Genomic DNA, 20,955 nt, shown 5'->3' with positions numbered 1-20,955 from the left:
TGCATAGACCAGCCTCGTAGACCAAAGTCACTGACCTGTGGGCCCGAAAGAGCTGTATCGTTTGCCTACGCGGTGGCACAACCCCACACAGCTTTCACCCGTACCGCTGGTGTGCACCCAGTCCATGTGAACCGTCGGGAATCCTTCTGGTCTCGTGCTCTCTGCCCACATCACCGCATCACCCCCACAGTGTGCGCCGCCCACGTCTCGTCACGACACTCTGATGTCGCTCCGCCGCCTACTGGCTCTCTCCGCCGCCGTCTCTGGCCGCCTACGCCGCTCCTTCTCCACGGGCGTCTCCTCCTCGCGTCCTCCCTGGGTCTTGTTCGAGCAGGCGACACCGGCCGTCGGGTCGGGACTGCGCTCGTGTGCGCGCATCGTCGAGCCCCCGGACTTCTCCCAGCTCGCCGTCCCGGCGCTCCACGTCAACACCAGCGACGTACCCGACCCCGACAGCGACGTCACTCAGCTCCTCGGCGGCCAGGTATGCTCCGCGAGCGGCGACGGCCTCGTCCTCGTCACCATCTACGACATGCGCTTCCCGGCTCCCATCCTCGCGAAGCAGGGCGCCCATCACGTGCGCCAGATGATCACAGAGATCGTCCCCGAGCACAACCCAGACATCACGCGCTTCCTCTGCAACCCGCTCACCGGCCAACTCACCCGCCTCCCCGACATCGGGAACGGCCCGAAGCAGATCGCGTGCGGCCCTCACATGGGCGTCCTCACCCAAGCCGACCGCGGCCACGGGCCGCCCGACAGGTTCGTCGTCGCGGAGCTGCAGGGGAACACGATGCTCCGGTTCCTCTCGGACACGGGCGGCTGGGAGGTCGCGGTCACCGCGCCGTGCCGACTCCCGCTCGCGCGCCGGGTCTTCTTCGAGAACGGTGGGTTCGACCAAGAGGCGGTTGCCTTCGGCGGCCGGCTGTGGTGGGTGGACCTGACCTGGGGCGCCATCTCGGCGGACCCGTTCAGCGACAGGCCGGAGCCCCGGTTCGTCGAGCTGCCGAGAGGCAGCGTGCTGCCTGCACGCAGCACAGCGCCCACCGGGAAGCTGCTGCGTACCTTCGAGGAGGGAGAGGCCTACCGGAGATGTGCGCTGGGTAGGTACCGGCGCATGGGGGTCAGCGAGGGAAGGCTGCGGTATGTCGAGGTGTGGGATCGGGAGCCGTTCGTGCTCACCGTCTTCGCGCTCGACGACCAGGGCAGCGCCTGGACGCTCGAGCACCGCCTGGTGCTCAGCCGTCTCTGGGCCGATGGAGACCATCCGTGGCTGCCCTTGCCCGAGAAGACCACGCCTCAAATTAGCGCCCTTCACCCACTGGACGGCAATGTCATCTACCTGTCCGTCGGAGAGCATGTCATCGTCGTGGACATGAACAGGGAGGAGGTGATAGGGAGTTCTCCGCGGAACGGCACCGGTACCTGCATCACATGCGTGCTTCCACCCTGGCTTGAATCGAGCCGGATCCCTGCTGCAGGTAATCACTAGCTCCTTTGAATTGCTACTAGCCTGGGTTGCAATTTTGCATTGTCCATGAGATTTTGTTGGGCGATCTTATTTTCAAAGAATCTGTTTACAATCATAATGTGGGAGTAATGACCGAGCGTAATTCTTTATATATAGCTGCACTATATATGATTTGGATGAGGAACAAATGCTCTGTAGAGCTTTGAAATATGCTGCCATTGTTTATCAGTTTAGGTGTAGGGAAAATTATACACGAAATCATCTTACTACTAGAAGTTCCAGTCAAGGAATATATTGTACTTCCTTCATTCCAAAATATAGTGCCAAAAAGTTATTTGCATAATTTTTCCTTAGACATAACCATAGCAATGCCTCAGAAGTTTCTATCCATGTCCTCTGAGAATTGGGATAGGGGATTTTTGGGTTTATAAGAGCGGTGGTGTGACTGCTAACATCTTTGCCTCCAAGGTACCCTACTAACATAAGTTGAAGTCTAGGACTAAATGCAATGCCAATTTTATCTAAACTGTAATCATTCTACTAGTAATTCTCATTCACTTCTTGGGTTAAAAATGTCCATAGCACTTGGAACTCGAGTTTTCAATTCCAATGTCCCATGTCACCTACCTGAAACTTCTAGCACCTCCCAGATATATACCTGAAATGGTCACATTTGAAAATTCTACATTTACATGTTCCTAGAGGCTCACGCGCGCTTGCCCTTTTCTTGTGTGTGTGTGTATGTGTGTGTTTTGCCGGCCATCTATGACAGAATTTGTTTAGAAGTGCACTGAGGGTAGGATATGTTTATCATTGTGTGGGGACTTGGCACAGACGGATATATAAAGCCGGCCTATTTACATTTGTCAAATGATTAGTGCTATTAGGAAAGGCGTACAATGGTTTCTCTATATAACCAAGCCAATAATGACTTGGAATGTTTCCCTGTATACAATGCACAAATATATAATGTTGTATAAATTGTTTTGTGTTAGTATTTTGTTCAATTTCGTGTACCTTCATTAGAGGAATTTGCATTTTCAGGCAAGAAGGGCGATGGGGAAAAAGAGACTTTGGCAGATGTTCTGGTTCGTTCTGGCGGAAGTCACACGAAGTGAAGCACCCCAAGTTAGAAATTGATTTATCTCTCGGTACTATATTCTATATATCTCTCAGCTCATGCTTCTATATTGATCCACTATCCATACATTGTTAGCTGTATGTCGCCCATTCACATGTTCAGGATGATGTATTCTTCTTGCATACATATGTTACTCGCGTCATTCAGTTTATGATTTCAAAAAGCAATGCTGTGCACATTTTGTCAATTACTTACTAGTATTTATTGCCAAATATGTTGTCATCATTAATACCAGTCTGCCGTCCTGGTTAACTTCTAGTTACAGAATTACATGTCAGTCAGTTTTCAGTGTGTCTATGTCATAACAAGCTTTGTAATAACTAATACACGTGCCCAAATATTTAATATTCGCAGATCATTCGGTATAATTTTTTTGTAAGCAACTGGCAGGATCACTCCTTTTCATATAGAATAGGGAAAACAGGACATTGTGTGTACATGGCATGTTTAGTTTACGGTGGAAACATGCCGAAACCATCGGAAAGAAACCCAAACTAAAAGCCCTAGTCTGGCTTAGTCGGCACGTTCAGTATAATTCTAACCAGGCTAATTGAACTAGTTCTTCCAGGTGGTAGAGCCTTGTGGCAGCAGCAGGCAGCATGTAATGCTACTGAAAAACTATTGATATATCTTTTAGCATGGAACCTTTGTCCAGGAATATTACTGTTTGCTGAACCAGATTCCATCATCTAAAAGGGTGTTTCAGAACTAGCAGGCATGATTAACATATTAGGTACAGGACTGCAGACTGGGAAATAAATCATTTATAAGAACCTGAAGAATGCCTCGCCTCACCATGATATCTATTTAAGCATTGTATTTTCTTTTTCCCGAAATACTATCACTAACTGATCATGCTTGAAACAGGAAATTGCAATTTCATAACAAGTGATTAACATATATATTAAGTGCAGAACTACCAACTGAGCAATACATCATTGATAAGAACCTGAAGGACGCCTCACTTTGTCACCATAATATCCAATTCGGCATTTTCTTTTCTTTTTCCTCAAATACTATCACCAACTGATCAAGCTTGAAACTGGAAATTGCGATTTCATAATAAATGATTATACATTGTGTGTTTCTGCTGCAATCAAGAAATGGTTGTTATCAGAATACTAACTCACTGTTCATTTCAAATTAAAAGGGACATATGTAGATGGACTTGTTTAGGAATTCTGTTCACATTTTTTTTCTGCTCTTTATTTCCTCTGCCAGTCATTCCACTTATATGTTTATATTAAAGTGTCTCCGATGTTTTGTTTTCAGGTGTATTAAATCTAAAAAAATAAGTAGTAGCTGATGGTGGCAGTTTGCCGTCACACCCATTTTGTGGAAAAGCTGGAGAAGTTTGGTTTTTTGGAGTTTGCTCATGAACTACTCGTATTGGGGAAAATCTCGGAGTTGGTTCGGAATTTAAGTTCACAGTTGAACATTCTAGTAGAATCACTCAATTAAGTCAATGTTTGGTTGCAAGACAATACACTCATGTTTTTGCAGTAAAAGGTGGATGCAACACACGTTTAACTCAAATTTGAGAAATTTTGATAAGAGACCTCCCTGCTTACCCATCCTACATTACGAGTGAGAGATGTGATGAAGTAATAATGATTCTTTGAACGTACAAGTGAGTACTCTGTTTGTACTTACTACTGAGAAGAACCTTTATTTTGGAGAGCTTTAAGCTGCTCTGGAGGGTGGCTGATCTTGGAGACTTGGAATCCTGGCGTACTCAGCAGTTGATAAGTTTTTTTAAGTGAAAGAGAGCTTTATATAATCAATGCATCAAAGTTTACACGAGTGTCCTGTGTTACAAGATCATGCACTAAGTCTAGAGGTTGGCTTGTCCAAAAACAGTTGCCAGCTGACCTGGCAATCTTACCTAGAGCATCTACAAACGTGTTGCTCTCTCTCTTGACATGGAGGATAAGGAATTCACCCAGATTCTTCAGGTTTTCCTTCGCCTCATCATAGATAGGCCATAGTTTTGATGGCGGCAGGTTGTTCATTGCATATACAGTAAATGTCCCACATGGAGATGTGCCGAACCAGGTATCGTCCCAGAACCTAATTTTAGAACCATTTCCAACCACCCACCTATAGCCAAATTGAACAGAGTTCACTGCCCACAAAAACGCTTTGAAAAATTATAAGTTTTGACCTCCTTGCAAGAAAAAAATGTTTGGGTTGTTGGTGGGATACTTGGCGTGACAACAGTTTTCCAGAGTTCATCGTTGCTGGAGACATATCTTTTCAGCCAAGATGCTAGGAGACAGATGTTTACATCCCTAAGACAGGGAATGCCTAATCCGCCTTAAGCTTTAGGCATACACACCAAATTCCAATTTTCCAAGTGCGGTTTTCTCTTGTCCTTCGAATCATTCCAAAGACAATTATCCATTTGGGAATTGATGAGATAAGCCCATTTGGGAAACTAGAGCGGCAGCATCTGTCAGTCTTAAGAAACCTGAGAAGAAAAATAAGGTTCTAATAAAGTGAGGAGCAGATGAACAAGGCTAAGAATACTTTGCGCTGGCTAGTTCAGAGACACTAATACACCTGGATGGCTGTCACAAGAATAGGAATGAAATAACATATGTTCAAGTAGCACTCTTCAATAATAAATATTCTACAAACTGAATATGTTAACAGTCTGATTTGGATGCTAAAAAATATTACTAGCCTCACTAAAGAAAGCAACGAGAGACTCATTCACTGGTAACTTGGTACCTTCATCACTTCTAAGGAGTGCCTGCACGAACGAGAACATCTGCCAAAGTCTTGTCTTTCTTGATGTCTTTCTTGCCTGAAAAATATTCATTTGATCAATGCGAAAAGAAATTGAATAATAGCAACAACACTGACAGAATATTTTTATTACATCACAGATTTATCTGCATCGAATACAGGAATTGTGGTAGCAATTTTATTTGATAGTTAGAGAAGGTTATTAGTTATTCAGCCACAGTGTATCCATAAGCCCATAACACAAAGAGAAGTAGGTGGAAGATAATAAAACTGGAGTAGTGGTTATTATATATCTTTATGTTTATGATAAATGTTTATATACCATGCTATAATTGTATTAACCGAAACATTGATACATGTGTGATATGTAAACAACAAAGAGTCCCTAGTATGCCTCTTAACTAGCTTGTTGATTAATAGATGATTAGTTTCATAATCATGAACATTGGATGTTATTAATAACAAGGTTATATCATTGTATGAATGATGTAATGGACACACCCAATTAAGCGAAGCATTAGATCACGTCATTAAGTTATTTTCTATAAGCTTTCGATACATAGTTACCTAGTCCTTATGACCATAAGATCATATAAATCACTTATACCGGAAAGGTACTTTGATTACATCAAACGCCACTGCGTAAATGGGTGGTTATAAAGGTGAGATTAAGTATCCGGAAAGTATGAGTTGAGGCATATGGATCAACAGTGGGATTTGTCCATCCCGATGACGGATAGATATACTCTGGGCCCTCTCGGTGGAATGTCGTCTAATGTCTTGCAAGCATATGAATAAGTTCATAAGAGACCACATACCACGGTACGAGTAAAGAGTACTTGTCAGGAGACGAGTTTGAACAAGGTATAGAGTGATACTGATGATCAAACCTCGGACAAGTAAAATATCGCGTGACAAAGGGAATTGGTATCGTATGTGAATGGTTCATTCGATCACTAAAGTCATCGTTGAATATGTGGGAGCCATTATGGATCTCCAGATCCCGCTATTGGTTATTGGTCAGAGAGAGTTCTCACCCATGTCCACATAGTTCGCGAACCCTAGGGTGACACACTTAAGGTTTGATGTTGAAATGGTAGAACTTGAATATGGAATGGAGTTCGAAGTATTGTTCGAAGTCTCGGATGTGATCCCGGACATCACGAGGAGTTCCGGAATGGTCCGGAGAATAAGATTCATATATAGGAAGTCATTTTATAAGTTTGAAAATGATCCGGTGATTTTACGGAAGGTTCTAGAAAAGTCCGGAAGGAGTCACTAAGGAAGGAGGAGTCCCGGAGGGACTCCACCTCCCCATGGCCGGCCAACCCTAGAGGGGGGAGTCCAAGGTGGACTCCACCTAAGGGGGCCGGCCACCCCCCCACATGGAAGGGGGGAATCCCACTTGAGGTGGGAGTCCCACCTTGGGTAGGTTTCCCTACTACATGGATGGTTCTTGTGTTGGGGTCTGATGACCCACAAGTATAGGGGGTGTATCGTAGTATTTTTGATAAGTAAGAATGTCGATCCCAACGAGGAGCAGAAGGTGTTGACAAGCAGTTTCGATGAAGGATTCACTGTAAATGCTCACAGACAAGTATTCAGGGGGTTTTGATGTAGCAGTTGAATAAAGTACGAGTAAGTAAAGTGTGAGAGTAACAATTTCAGCGAGTGGCCCAATCCTTTTTAGCACAAAGGACAAGCCGGTTTGTTTACTTATAATGACCAAGCGTTCTTGAGGACACACGGGATTTTAGTCTAGTGCTTTCGCTACATACGGCTAATTAATCTTCATTGTTTTGATAAGTGTTGTGTGGGTGAACCTATGCTAATGTACCGCCCTTCCTAGGACTAATACATACTTGTGATTATACCCCTTGCAAGCATCCGCAACTACAAGAAAGTAATTAAGATAAATCTAACCACAGCCTTAAACTCTGAGATCCTGCTATCCCTCCTGCATCGATATACCAACGGGGGTTCAGGTTTCTGTCACTCCGGCAACCCCGCAATTGGCAAACGAGTACAAGATGCATTCCCCTAGGCCCATAAAGGTGAAGTGTCATGTAGTCGACGTTCACATGACACCACTAGAAGAATAACACCACAACTTAAATATCATAACATTGAATATTACTCAACCATACTTCACTACTAACATTTAGACATCACCCATGTCCTCAAGAACTAAACGAACTACTCACGAGACATCATATGGAACATGATCAGAGGTGATATGATGATGAATAACAATCTGAACATAAACCTTGGTTCAACGGTTTCACTCAATAGCATCAATAACAAGTAGAAATCAACACCGGGAGAGTTTCCCCTATCAAACAATCAAGATCAAACCCAAATCGTTACAGCGGTGACGATGTGCAGCGGTGGAGACGGTGGTGATGATGATGGAGATGATGATGATGGTGATGGAGATGATGTCCAGCTCAATGACGGTGACGATGGCGTCGATTTCCCCCCCGGGAGGGAATTTCCCCGGTGGATCTCAGCCTGCCGGAGAGCTCTTTTCTCTCTGGTGTTCTCCGCCCCACAGAGGCGGCTGTAACTCTTCGCGACTGTCCCCCCGGAGCTTAGGTTTTCGGGACGAAGAAATACGCAAAGGAGAGGAGGCCAGAGGGGGCTGTGGGCCCCCTCCTCACAGGGCGACGCGACCAGGGCAAGGCCCGCGCCGGCCCATGAGGTGGGCCCATGGCGGCCCTCCTCGGCTCCCCCTTCTGGCTCCCTTCGTCTTCTGGAAAAATAGGATTTTCCATATAAATTCCGTCAATTGTTGATCTTCCGAAATATTGCATTCTGACGGCGCTTTTTCCAGCAGAATCCTGACTCCGGTGCGCGATCCTCCAATAATCATGAAACATGCAAAATAGATGAAATAACATAAGTATCATCTCCAAATATGAAATATATCAATGAATAACATCAAATTATGAGATAAAATAGTGATGCAAATTGGACGTATCAACTCCCCCCAAGCTTAGACTTCGCTTGTCCCCAAGCGAAACTGAACTCGGTAAACAGGACCACATCTTTATGGAGTGAAGAGTCGATAAATAAAATACAGACAAGAAGCATCATATTCATTCACACAAGACATTCTAGTAAACAACTTCCTCACATAATTCAACTTGAAACAAGTATAAGGTAATCACAAATAAAGGTGCATAAGAAATCATAATTGGTGATGGCAAACTTCGTTCTTGGTCAGAGAACAATTAACAGGTTATACTTATCTATCAAGCAGCGCTCTCATGTTAAAGTTTATATGGCACAACTTGCATACTCAATCATAATAGTCTCCTCATAATCATTGATAACTTTCAAAGCTATATTCATTCAGATAAAACTTGTACTAAACAAGGAAGAGTAAAAGACATGATGACGTAAATCACAATATAGATGGTTTGATCACAACAACTCAAATGCTTGCTTAAGATGGAAGGAAATAGGTTTACTGACTCAACATAAAGTAAAAGACAGGCCCTTCGCAGGGGGAAGCAGGGATTAAATCATGTGCTAGAGCTTTTTCATTTTTGAAATCATATAAAGAGAATAAAAGTAACATTTTGAGAGGTGTTTGTTGTTGTCAACGAATGGTAGCGGGCACTCTAACCCCCTTGCCAGACAAACCTTCAAAGAGCGGCTCCCATTTTATTTTTTTTATTTTTGGGTGGCACTCCTTCCAACCTTTCTTTCACAAACCATGGCTAACCGAATCCTCGGGTGCCTGCCAACAATCTCATACCATGAAGGAGCGCCTTTTTATTTTAGTTTTATTATGATGACACTCCTCCCCACCTTTGCTTTCTCAAGCCATGGCTAACCGAATCCTTCGGGTGCCGTCCAACAATCACATACCATGGAGGAGTGTCTATTTTTGTTAATTAATTTGGGACTGGGAATCCCATTGCCAGCTCTTTTTGCAAAATTATTGGATAAGCGGATGAAGCCACTAGTCCACTGGTGAAAGTTGCCCAACAAGATTGAAAGATAAAACACCACATACTTCCTCATGAGCTATAAAACATTGACACAAATAAGAGATAGTAAATTTTGAATTGTTTAAAGGTAGCACACGAAGTATTTACTTGGAATGGCAGGAAATACCATGTAGTAGGTAGTTATGGTGGACACAAATGACATAGGTTTGGGTTAAGGTTTGGATGCACGAGAAGCATTCCCTCTCAGTACAGGTTTTTGGCTAGCAAGGTTAATTAGCAAGCATAAGAGTTGAGGGAAACAAACAAATATACATGTGATAGAAGCAATCATGCATTTTTCTTGTAAGCACAAACAATTTTAACTTCAGAATAATAAGCTATGAGCTAACAAGAAAAGAAGACAATGAAACAACTACATGTATTTCTCTTTTCTACTTAAACCTCAAAGTGTTATTGCTATTTGACCAATGCTAAGTTTGCCAAAACCAAATAGATTTATTCAATGCTCCCAAAGTGACACCAATACTAATAACAAGATCAATCATATAATAGGAATTGCAAACTAAAATAAGATGTGCAATATGTAAATGATAAGACTTCTCATTAATATTCCATAACGATAACTCACACCAAGGGATACATAGACAACCAACTAAAGGAGAGATACTTCCACACTGCAACCCATCTTATATGATAACTTCCCTACTCATGATATGACACTACTTGATAGTAAAAGTAAAAAGGTAGTGATGATGTGATACCGCAGCACTCCCCCAAGCTTGGAACAAACCAAGGGGATGCCAATAACGATGATGAATTACTCCGTCGGCGATGATGGTGATGAATTCTTCCCGCGATTCTTACAGATCTCCTTCAGCTTCAGCTTCTCAGTTTGGTAGTTCTGCACTAAGACTCGAAGAGATTCATTATTATCTGAAGTTGGCGGTGGCGGTCTTGTGATGGGAATCGAGTAGTATTCCAACATTCTACGGAGTCGGTAATTCTCCTCCTGCAGTATCTCCACTTCTCTTCTTAGAGCACGGTATTGATCACAAAACTCATCGGTAGCCCGTAGAGCTTCTTCCAACACAGGGAAAGAGTCGAGACTAAGAGCGGGTGGTAAGGGTCCCTGCAAGTTATGAGAGAAAGAACGTCGAGTGTCAACAGATCCCACCAAGATTTGCTTACTCCCAACGGCTTGTTGCTCTTGTTTTGTCGACACCCTCTTCACTTCTTCCTCCGAAAGCCCCTTGCCCTTGTTGTTGGAGGCCATGGTGCTCCTAGATTGAAAATAGATCCTGGCAGAAACAGCTCGAAACAAAACACGTCGAGAAAATGATATACGGACCTCCAGGGGTCCGGGGGGTTATATAGCAGGAATTTTCACGACAAAAGGAAAGTACCAGGTCAAACCAGAGTCGGAGAGGGGCGACGAGGCAGCCAGCTCATAGGGCGGCGCGGCCAGGCTGGGGCCCGCGCCGGCCTATGGGGGCACGCCCTCGTGCGTCTCCTCCACTCTGTTTCAATCTCGTAATTTCTCATATATTCCAAAAACAGCAAAAACAATGTCCGGAAAGTAAGTCGCGAACTTTTTATTACCAGTACTGTTACCTATTCAAAGTTGAGTTCTGGCGGACTGTCAATTTGTCCTTTGATGAAAGCCTCCGGTGTTTCCACTCGAATAACATCAACATCTACATTATAAGAATCACCTGAGATATAATGCTTGAGTCTTTGTCCATTCACCACTTGTGTGGCATTGCCTTGGAGAGAGCTAATTTTAATTGCTCCTGAACGATACACCTCCTCAACAACATATGGCCATTCCCATTTCGAGAGTAATTTCCCTGCAAAGAATCTGAGACGAGACCGATACAATAGGACTTTATCCCCAATATTAAATTCTCTTTTGATAATCCTTCTATCATGCCATTTCTTAACTTTCTCTTTAAAGAGTTTAGCATTTTCATAAGCTTCGCTTCTCCATTCATCTAGAGAACTCAATTGTAGCAATCTTTTCTTACCGGCTAGTTTAGGATCTTTATTTAGTTCTCTTACTGCCCAATAAGCTTTGTGCTCTAGTTCTAAAGGTAAATGAAAAGCTTTTCCATAAACCATTTTATAAGGTGACATACCCATGGGATTTTTATAAGCAGTTCTATAAGCCCATAGTGCCTCCTTCAATTTACTAGCCCAATTCTTTCTAGTTTTATTAACAGTCTTTTGCAAGATAGCTTTAATCTCTCTATTTGATAATTCTACTTGCCCACTAGTTTGAGGATGATAAGCGGAAGCAATTCTATGATTAATACCATATTTAGCAAGAGTTTTCCTAAAACCAACATGAATAAAATGAGAACCTCCATCAGTCATAATATATCTAGGAACTCCAAATCGAGGAAAAATAATATCTAAAAGCATTCTTAAAGAGGTCTCACCATCAACACTTTTTGTAGGTATGGCTTCCACCCATTTAGTAACATAATCAACAGCAACAAGTATATGAGTGTTACCTTCTGAAGAGGGAAAAGATCCCATGAAGTCAAATCCCCAACAATCAAACGGTTCAATAACAAGAGTATAATTCATAGGCATTTCATTGCGTCTGGAGATATTACCAACCCTTTGACATTCATCACAAGATAAAATAAACTTCCTTGCATCTTTGAAGAGAGTTGGCCAATAAAAACCTGATTGTAGAACCTTTTGTGCGGTTCTATCTCCGGCGTGATGTCCTCCATAAGCACTACCATGACATTTACTCAATATCTCTTGCTGTTCATATTCGGGGACACATCTTCGCAGAATACCATCCACTCCTTCTTTATATAAGTGTGGGTCATCCCAGAAATAATGCCTCAAGTCATAAAAGAATTTCCTCCTTTGCTGGGCTGAAAAGGTTGGAGGCAAGTACTTGGAAACAATAAAGTTAGCATAATCAGCATACCAAGGACTGTCTCGCGAGCTCACCTTTATTACAGCCAATTGTTCATTTGGAAAACTATCATTAAGAGGAACAGGATCCTAAGCAATATTTTCCAATCTAGACAAATTATCAGCAACAGGATTATCAGCACCTTTCCTATCTACAATATGTAAATCAAATTCTTGCAACAGAAGTACCCATCTAATAAGCCTTGGCTTAGCATCTTTCTTTTGCATAAGGTATCTGATTGCAGCATGATCAGTATGAATTGTAACTTTTGAATCAACAATATAAGATCTAAACTTATCACAAGCAAAGACTACAGCTAACAATTCTTTTTCAGTAGTAGCATAATTTCTTTGAGCAGCATCAAGGGTTTTACTAGCATAATGAATAACATTCAAAAAAATTATCTACTCGCTGTCCAAGAACAGCGCCTACAGCAAAATCACTAGCATCACACATAATTTTAAATGGTAAGTTCCAATCAGGAGGTTCAACTATAGGGGCAGTTGTTAAGGCTTTCTTTAGAGTTTCAAAAGCTTCCTTACAATCATCATCAAAAACAAAAGGTACATCTTTTTGAAGAAGATTAGTAAGAGGCTTTGAAATCTTGGAGAAGTCTTTAATAAATCTCCTATAAAACCCAGCGTGACCAAGAACACTACGAATACCTTTAACATCCCTAGGATAGGGCATCTTCTCAATTGCTTCAACTTTAGCTCTATCAACTTCAATACCTCTCTCGGAAATTTTATGTCCCAATACAATTCCTTCATTAACCATAAAGTGGCATTTCTCCCAATTAAGATCAAGGTTAGTTTCTTCACATCTCTGCAAAACTTTGTCAAGGTTTCGCAAGCAATTATCAAAAGAGTTCCCATAGATGGAAAAATCGTCCATGAATACCTCTACAATACTCTCGCAAAAGCTATGAAAAATAGCAGACATGCATCTTTGAAAAGTAGCAGGAGCATTACATAAACCAAAAGGCATACGTCTATAAGCATAAGTTCCATAGGGACAAGTGAAAGTGGTTTTCTCTTGATCCTTAGTTTTAACAGCAATTTGTGAAAACCCAGAATAACCATCAAGAAAGCAAAAATGAGTATTTTTAGATAACCTTTCTAACATTTGATCAATAAAAGGCAAATGGTAATGATCTTTCTTAGTAACCTTATTAACTTTTCGATAATCAATGCACATTCTATACCCTACAACTACTCTTTGAGGTATGAGCTCATCATTATCATTAGGCACAACAGTCACTCCTCCTTTCTTAGGAACACAATGCACAGGACTAACCCATCTACTATCAGCAATAGGATATATAATACCAGCTTCAAGAAGTCTTAATAGCTCATTTCTTACCACATCCTTCATCTTAGGAATTAGACGACGCTGATGTTCAACAACAGGCTTTGCATCATCTTCCATATTAATGGCATGTTGGCAAATAGAAGGAGAAATCCCCTTCAAATCATCAAGAGTGTAGCCAATAGCTCCTCGGTGTTTCTTCAATATTTCCAATAACCTTTCTTCTTCAAACTCTGTAAGCTTAGAACTAATAATAACATGATATATTAACAATATGAGCATATTTAAGATTATCAGGCAATGGTTTTAAATCAAAGACAGGATCTTCCTTTGGTGGTGGTGTTGTACCCAGATCTTCTACCGGTAAATCATGCTTAAGAATAGGTTGACGAAGGAAAATTTCATCAAGCTCATTTCTTTCTTCCCTAAAAACTTCACTCTCACTATTCTCCAAATGTTGGTGCAAAGGATTATTAGGAGCAAGAGCAATAGATGCACACTGTTCAACTCTAAAATCATTATTAGGCGAATCAGCTTTATAAGGAGTTTTGGCAAATTTAGAGAAGTTAAACTCATAAGATTCACCAGCAAATTTAGTCAAAATTTTCTCTTTCTTGCAATCTATAATAGCTCCACAAGTATTTAGAAAAGGTCTACCAAAAATGATAGGACAATATTTACTAGCAGCAGAACCAAGTACCAAAAAGTCAGCAGGATATTTAATCTTACCGCATAGAACTTCCACATCTCGAACAATACCAATTGGAGAGATAGTTTCTCTATTAGCCAGCCGAATAACCACATCAATATCTTCAAGTTCACAAGAACCAATTTCGTGCATAATCTCCGTGTAAAGCTCATAAGGAATAGCACTAATACTTGCACCAATATCACATAAACCATAATAACAATGATCACCAATTCTAATAGATAGCATAGAAACACTAGCTTTCCTAGACTTATTAGGATGTGAAACAATATTAGAAGCATCTTCACAGAAAATAATATGACCATCCTCCACATTTTCAGTCACAAGATCTTTAATTATTGCAACAGCAGGTTCAACCTTTATTTGTTCTTCAGGTTCTATAGGTTTCTTTTCACTTTTATTAACCGCACTATTTATAACAGAGTACTCCTTCATTTTAGCAGGGAAAGGAGTTTTTTCAATATAAGCTTCATGAATAACATGATCAACAGTTTCAACTACAACACATTTATTAATAGATGAATCAATTTTATCTTTATATGGTTCATGATACTTATCAAAGTTCTTCTTAGGCAATTCATAATGAGAGGCAAAAGCTTTATAAAGATTTGCAGCAACTTGAGAATCATGACCATAAGTAGCACTCATATTACGAAATTTATCAGTATCCATAGAAGCTTCAATGCATTTATAATCATAATTTATACCTGATTCTCTACCTTTGTCGTTCTCCCATCCTTCAATATTCTCCTGGATCCGATTAAGAAGGTCCCTTTTAAACTCTTCTTTGTTGCGTGTAAATGATCCAGAACAAGAAGTATCCAGCAAGGTCTTGTCTTGAAAAGAAAGTCTTGCATAGAAATTATCAATAATAACATTACCAGGAAGCTCATGAATGGGGCATTTGAGCATTAAAGACTTCAATCTCCCCCACGCTTGGGCAATACTCTCTCCATCATGAGGCCAAAAATTATATATGCGGTTCCGATCCTTGTGAATTTCACTTGGAGGATAGAACTTAGAATAAAACCGGGGCACAATATCATTCCATTCAAGAGAATCCCCATTATCCAGTAATTTATACCAATGCGGCGCTTTACCAGACAGCGATATAGAGAATAGTTTCTTCCTCACTTCATCCATAGCAATACCTGCACACTTGAATAAACCGCATAATTCATGTAAGAACAGTAAATGATCTCCAGGGTGGACAGTTCCATCCCCTGTATAACGGTTATCCACTACACGTTCAATAATTTTCATAGGTATTTTGTATGGTATCTCTTCCTCACCTGGCGCCTCATCCACTACCTTTGCAGTAGTAGTAGATTTTCCAAATAAAAACTCAAGAGAAGATCTCTCCATAATGAATTATAGCAGCAGGCAGAAATAAAATCAGCACAAATAGTAAAAGTTTCCCTTACCAATTCCACTTACCAATAGCGTTTCACTCCCCGGCAACGGCGCCAGAAAATAGTCTTGATGACCCACAAGTATAGGGGGTGTATCGTAGTATTTTCGATAAGTAAGAATGTCGATCCCAACGAGGAGCAGAAGGTGTTGACAAGCAGTTTCGATGAAGGATTCACTGTAAATGCTCACAGACAAGTATTCAGGGGGTTTTGATGTAGCAGTTGAATAAAGTACAAGTAAGTAAAGTGCGAGAGTAACAATTGCAGCGAGTGGCCCAATCCTTTTTAGCACAAAGGACAAGCCAGTTTGTTTACTTATAATGACCAAGCGTTCTTGAGGACACACGGGATTTTAGTCTAGTGCTTTCGCTACATACGGCTAATTAATCTTTATTGTTTTGATAAGTGTTGTGTGGGTGAATCTATGCTAATGTACCGCCCTTCCTAGGACTAATACATACTTGTGATTATACCCCTTGCAAGCATCCACAACTACAAGAAAGTAATTAAGATAAATCTAACCACAGCCTTAAACTCTGAGATCCTGCTATCCCTCCTGCATCGATATACCAACGGGGGTTCAGGTTTCTGTCACTCCGGCAACCCCGCAATTGGCAAACGAGTACAAGATGCATTCCCCTAGGCCCATAAAGGTGAAGTGTCATGTAGTCGACGTTCACATGACACCACTAGAAGAATAACACCACAACTTAAATATCATAACATTGAATATTACTCAACCATACTTCACTACTAACATTTAAACTTCACCCATGTCCTCAAGAACTAAACGAACTACTCACGAGACATCATATGGAACATGATCAGAGGTGATATGATGATGAATAACAATCTGAACATAAACCTTGCTTCAACGGTTTCACTCAATAGCATCAATAACAAGTAGAAATCAACACCGGGAGAGTTTCCCCTATCAAACAATCAAGATCAAACCCAAATCGTTACAGCGGTGATGATGTGCAGCGGTGGAGACGGCGGTGATGATGATGGAGATGATGATGATGGTGATGGAGATGATGTCTAGCTCGATGACGGTGACGATGGCGTCGATTCCCCCCCCCCCCCCGGGAGGGAATTTCCCCGGCGGATCTCAGTCTGCCGGAGAGCTCTTTTCTCTCTGGTGTTCTCCGCCCCGCAGAGGCGGCTGTAACTCTTCGCGACTGTCCCCCCGGAGCTTAGGTTTTCGGGACAAAGAAATACGCGAAGGAGAGGAGGCCAGAGGGGGCTGTGGGCCCTCTCCTCACAGGGCGGCGCGGCCAGGGAAGGGCCCGCGCCGGCCCATGAGGTGGGCCCATGGCGGCCCTCCTCGGCTCCCCCTTCTGGCTCCCTTCGTCTTCTGGAAAAATAGGATTTTCCATATAAATTCCGTCAATTGTTGATCTTCCAAAATTTTGCATTCCGACGGCGCTTTTTCCAGCAGAATCCTGACTCCGGTGCGCGATCCTCCAATAATCATGAAACATGCAAAATAGATGAAATAACATAAGTATCATCTCCAAATATGAAATATATCAATGAATAACAGCAAATTATGATATAAAATAGTGATGCAAATTGGACGTATCAGGGTATTATTCGAAGACTTGTAGTCCAACCCTTGGGGATCCACCTATATAATGAGGGGCATAGGGGAGGGGGCCGGCCACCACAAGCCCTCAAGGAGGCCGCACCCCTCTCCCAAACCTTAGCCGCCCCTCTCTCCTCCACCTCTCTCGCACGCTTAGCGAAGCTCCGCCGGAGTTCTCCACCGCCACCGCCACCACGCCGTCGTGCTGCCGGATTCAAGGAGGAGCTACTACTTCCGCTGCCCGCTGGAACAGGGAGAAGGACGTCGTCTTCATCAACACCGAACGTGTGACCGAGTACGGAGGTGCTGCCCGATTGTGGCACCGTGATCAAGATCTTCTACGCGCTTTTGCAAGCGGCAAGTGATCGTCTACCGCAGCAACAAGAGCCTCATCTTGTATGCTTTGGAAATCTTCAAGGGTGAGTCTTGATCATCTCCTCGTTGCTCCCGTCTTCTAGATTGCATCTTGGCTTGGATTGCGTTCTCGCGGTAGGAAATTTTTTGTTTTCTATGCAACGAATCCCTACAGTGGTATCAGAGCCGTGTCTATGCATAGATGGTTGCATGAGTAGAACACAATGGTTTTGTGGGCGTTGATGCTCTTGTTGTCTTTAGTTTGAGTACTTTGCATCTTTGTGGCATAGTGGGATGAAGCGGCTCGGACTAACTTTACAGGACCGCGTTCATGAGACTGGTTCCTCGTTCGACATGCAACTTGTATTGCATAAGAGGCTTTGCGGGTGTCTGTCTCTCCTACTATAGTGAAGATTCAATTTACTCTTCTATTGACAACACTAGTATCACCGTTGTGGTTCATGTTCGTAGGTAGATTAGATCTCTCTCTCGAAAACCCTAAACCACGTAAAATATGCAAACCAAATTAGAGACGTCTAACTTGTTTTTGCAGGGTCTGGTGATGTGATATGGCCATAATGTGATGATGAATATGTATGAGATGATCATTATTGTATTGTGGCAACCGGCAGGAGCCTTATGGTTGTCTTTAAAATTCATGTTGAGTAGTATTTCAAAGTAGTTGTAATAGTTGCTACATGAGGTGAACAACCATGAAGACGGCGCCATGGACCTTGACGCTACGCCGACGATGATGGAGATCATGCCCGAAGATGATGGAGATCATGTCCGTGCTTTGGAGATGAAGATCAAAGGCGCAAAGATAAAAGGGTCATATCATATCACATATGAACTGCATGTGATGTTAATCCTTTTATGCATCTTATTTTGCTTAGATCACGACGGTAGCATTATAAGATGATCCCTCTCACTAAAATATCAAGATAATAAAGTGCTCATCCTTAGTAGCACCGTTGCCAAGACTTGTCGTTTCGAAGCATCTCGTGATGATCGGGTGTGATAGAATCAACAAGTGCATACAACGGGTGCAAGCCAGTTTTGCACATGCGGATACTAAGGTGGCCTTGACGAGCCTAGCATGTACAAACATGGTCTCGGAACACGTGATACCGAAAGGTAGAGCATGAATCATATGATTGATATGATGAACACTTTGAGTGTTCGCCATTGAAATTACATCTTGTCTCGTGATGATCGGATTTAGGTGTGGTGGATTTGGTTCGTGTGATCACTAAGACAATGCGAGGAATATTGTTTTGAGTGGGAGTTCACCTAGATTTTTTAATTATGTTGAATTAAAATTTGAACTCAATTTGTCATAAACTTAGTCTAAACTATTGCAAATATATGTTGTAGATATGGCGTCCCCAATCAATTTTAACCAGTTCCTAGAGAAAGAAAAGCTTAAGAGCAACGGTAGCAACTTCACTGACTGGTTCCGTCATGTGAGGATTTTCCTCGCTGGTGGAAACCTGCAATATGTGCTTGATGCACCGCTAGGTGACCCTCCTGCAGAAACTGAAACCGATCGATGAAGTAAAGAATGTTTACGCGACTCGGAAAACTCGGTACTCTCAAGTTCAGTGTGCCATCCTGTGCAGTCTGGAAGCCAATCTTCAAAAACGTTTTGAGCACCACGATCCTCATGAGTTGGTCAATGAGCTGAAAGCTATATTTGAAACTCATGCGGCCATGGAATGCGATGAAGCATCGAAACACTTCTTCGGCTGCATGATGGAAGAAGGCAGCTCCGTTAGTGAGCACATGCTCGCCATGACTGGGCATGCGAAGAAACTCACTGACTTGGGAATAGTGATTCCTAACAGACTGGGGATTAATCGTGTCCTTCAATCACTGTCACCTAGTTACAAGAACTTTGTGATGAACTACAATATGCAGAACATGAACAAAGAGTTACCTGAACTCTTTGCCATGCTAAAGTCTGCTGAGATTGAGATCAAGAAAGAGCACCAAGTGTTGATGGTAAACAAGACCACCAGTTTCAAGAAAATGGGCAAGTCTAAAGGAAAATTCAAGAAGGGTGGCAAGAAAGCTGCCACGCCTCCTATGAAACCTAAGAACGGCCCTAAGTGTGGGGACCCCGGACTAGCTGTCCGAAATACCCTGTTATATATACAGTTCACGTTCCCATGATCAGTGTGCCGTGAACACATAACCGAACTGATATCAAATTACATCATCCTTTAAAAAATGGAATAAGAAAATTACAAATGAGGTCACATGACCCATCTTTACATAATAGCCTCAAAGGGCCTATCCTAATCATCAGAGTAGCGGAATCACTTCAGCAGCGCAGAGCCCAAGTCATCTGCCTTAACCCTACAGGCAACTGACTGGGAAGACGTTCCTTGCTCGCATAGACGTCGTCAAATCCTTCTTCAACTGTCGAGTTCCTCCAAGTCTGGCCAAGTAAATAGCCAGGGACAAAGCCGTGAGTACATTGGAATTGTACTCGCAAACCATCAAGAAAGGTGCTAAAAATTCTAACTAAAAGAGACAAGAGAGGGAAAATAGTTTCTCTTGTGGATATAGCATGCGAAAGAGAATTAGTTTCTCTTGTGGATATAGCATCCCGACATCACAGTTGATGGGGACACTAAGGAAATCCTATGACATCTCTATATCTTTGTTAAAGAAGATACTTCAAAAGATAGACTACGACATCTATATATCTTTATTGAAGAAGAGTCTCTCTACATGAAACACTAGGAAGGGTCACCCAATTTTTGTTTCATTTTCCTCGACCATCTCCATATGGTCGACACAAGCCTTTCCGTACCCTTCCGGTACATCCAACACATTCCCTTCCTTTGTAAAGCATTTTCTAAAACAAAACTCGACACAGCTCTGTAACAGCCATCCTAACCGTCCATGACCGCGGACGCGGCTATTCGAATAGTTTTGACTCTGCAGAGTTTGCACACTTTCACCACAACTATCCGGATACCTATCGTGTGGGCATCATCCCCGCATAACGATATATGCCACGACGGATACCCGGACATAACCTTTCACCCATTCGACTTAACACGAGGTCCTACCCTATGGAGTATGTACCTCCCCGGCACCGTGGCAGCTCACCTCCTCTTGAGCGTGGCTCCATCGCCAAGCCAGGAGACCCATAGTGTCTTCCGGATGGGTCAGCCCCGAAGGCCTCCCGTTATACTATTGTCCCAACCACGACAACCCGGACTCGGGGGTAACCGTACCCTTGTATAGTTGTGCTGTGCCTCATGCTAAGAAGAACAAACGTCAAGTTAAGCCCCGTGCCCACTTTGGAGTAGC

At 42.5% G+C, this 20,955-nt stretch overlaps 1 protein-coding gene across 1 annotated transcript; it reads left to right on the top strand.

Annotated features, from left to right (window-relative positions):
- Positions 1-201: 201 nt before the first annotated feature.
- Positions 202-4,148, top strand: LOC127320350 (uncharacterized). The gene is made up of 3 exons (XM_051349815.2): positions 202-1,481; positions 2,516-2,622; positions 3,885-4,148. Exons 1-2 carry the CDS (start codon positions 224-226, stop codon positions 2,587-2,589), a joined length of 1,332 nt encoding a protein of 443 aa, XP_051205775.1. The 5' UTR covers positions 202-223; the 3' UTR covers positions 2,590-2,622; positions 3,885-4,148.
- The last annotated feature ends 16,807 nt before the right edge of the window (positions 4,149-20,955 follow it).

The sequence above is a fragment of the Lolium perenne genome, chromosome 1, assembly GCF_019359855.2.
Source record: "Lolium perenne isolate Kyuss_39 chromosome 1, Kyuss_2.0, whole genome shotgun sequence".
Lineage (NCBI taxonomy): Eukaryota > Viridiplantae > Streptophyta > Magnoliopsida > Poales > Poaceae > Lolium > Lolium perenne.
The sequence above is the reverse complement of the archived record's forward strand: the minus strand, read 5'-3'. Positions and strand labels throughout refer to the sequence as shown.

What these genes read in the sequence shown, in the direction of transcription:
- LOC127320350 (XM_051349815.2), top strand. Translation starts at nt 224, where the DNA reads ATGTCGCTCCGCCGCCTACTGGCTCTCTCCGCCGCCGTCTCTGGCCGC. An exon ending in GAGCCGGATCCCTGCTGCAG is followed by an intron (nt 1,482 to 2,515) that starts GTAATCACTAGC and finishes TTGCATTTTCAG; the next exon opens with GCAAGAAGGGCGATGGGGAA.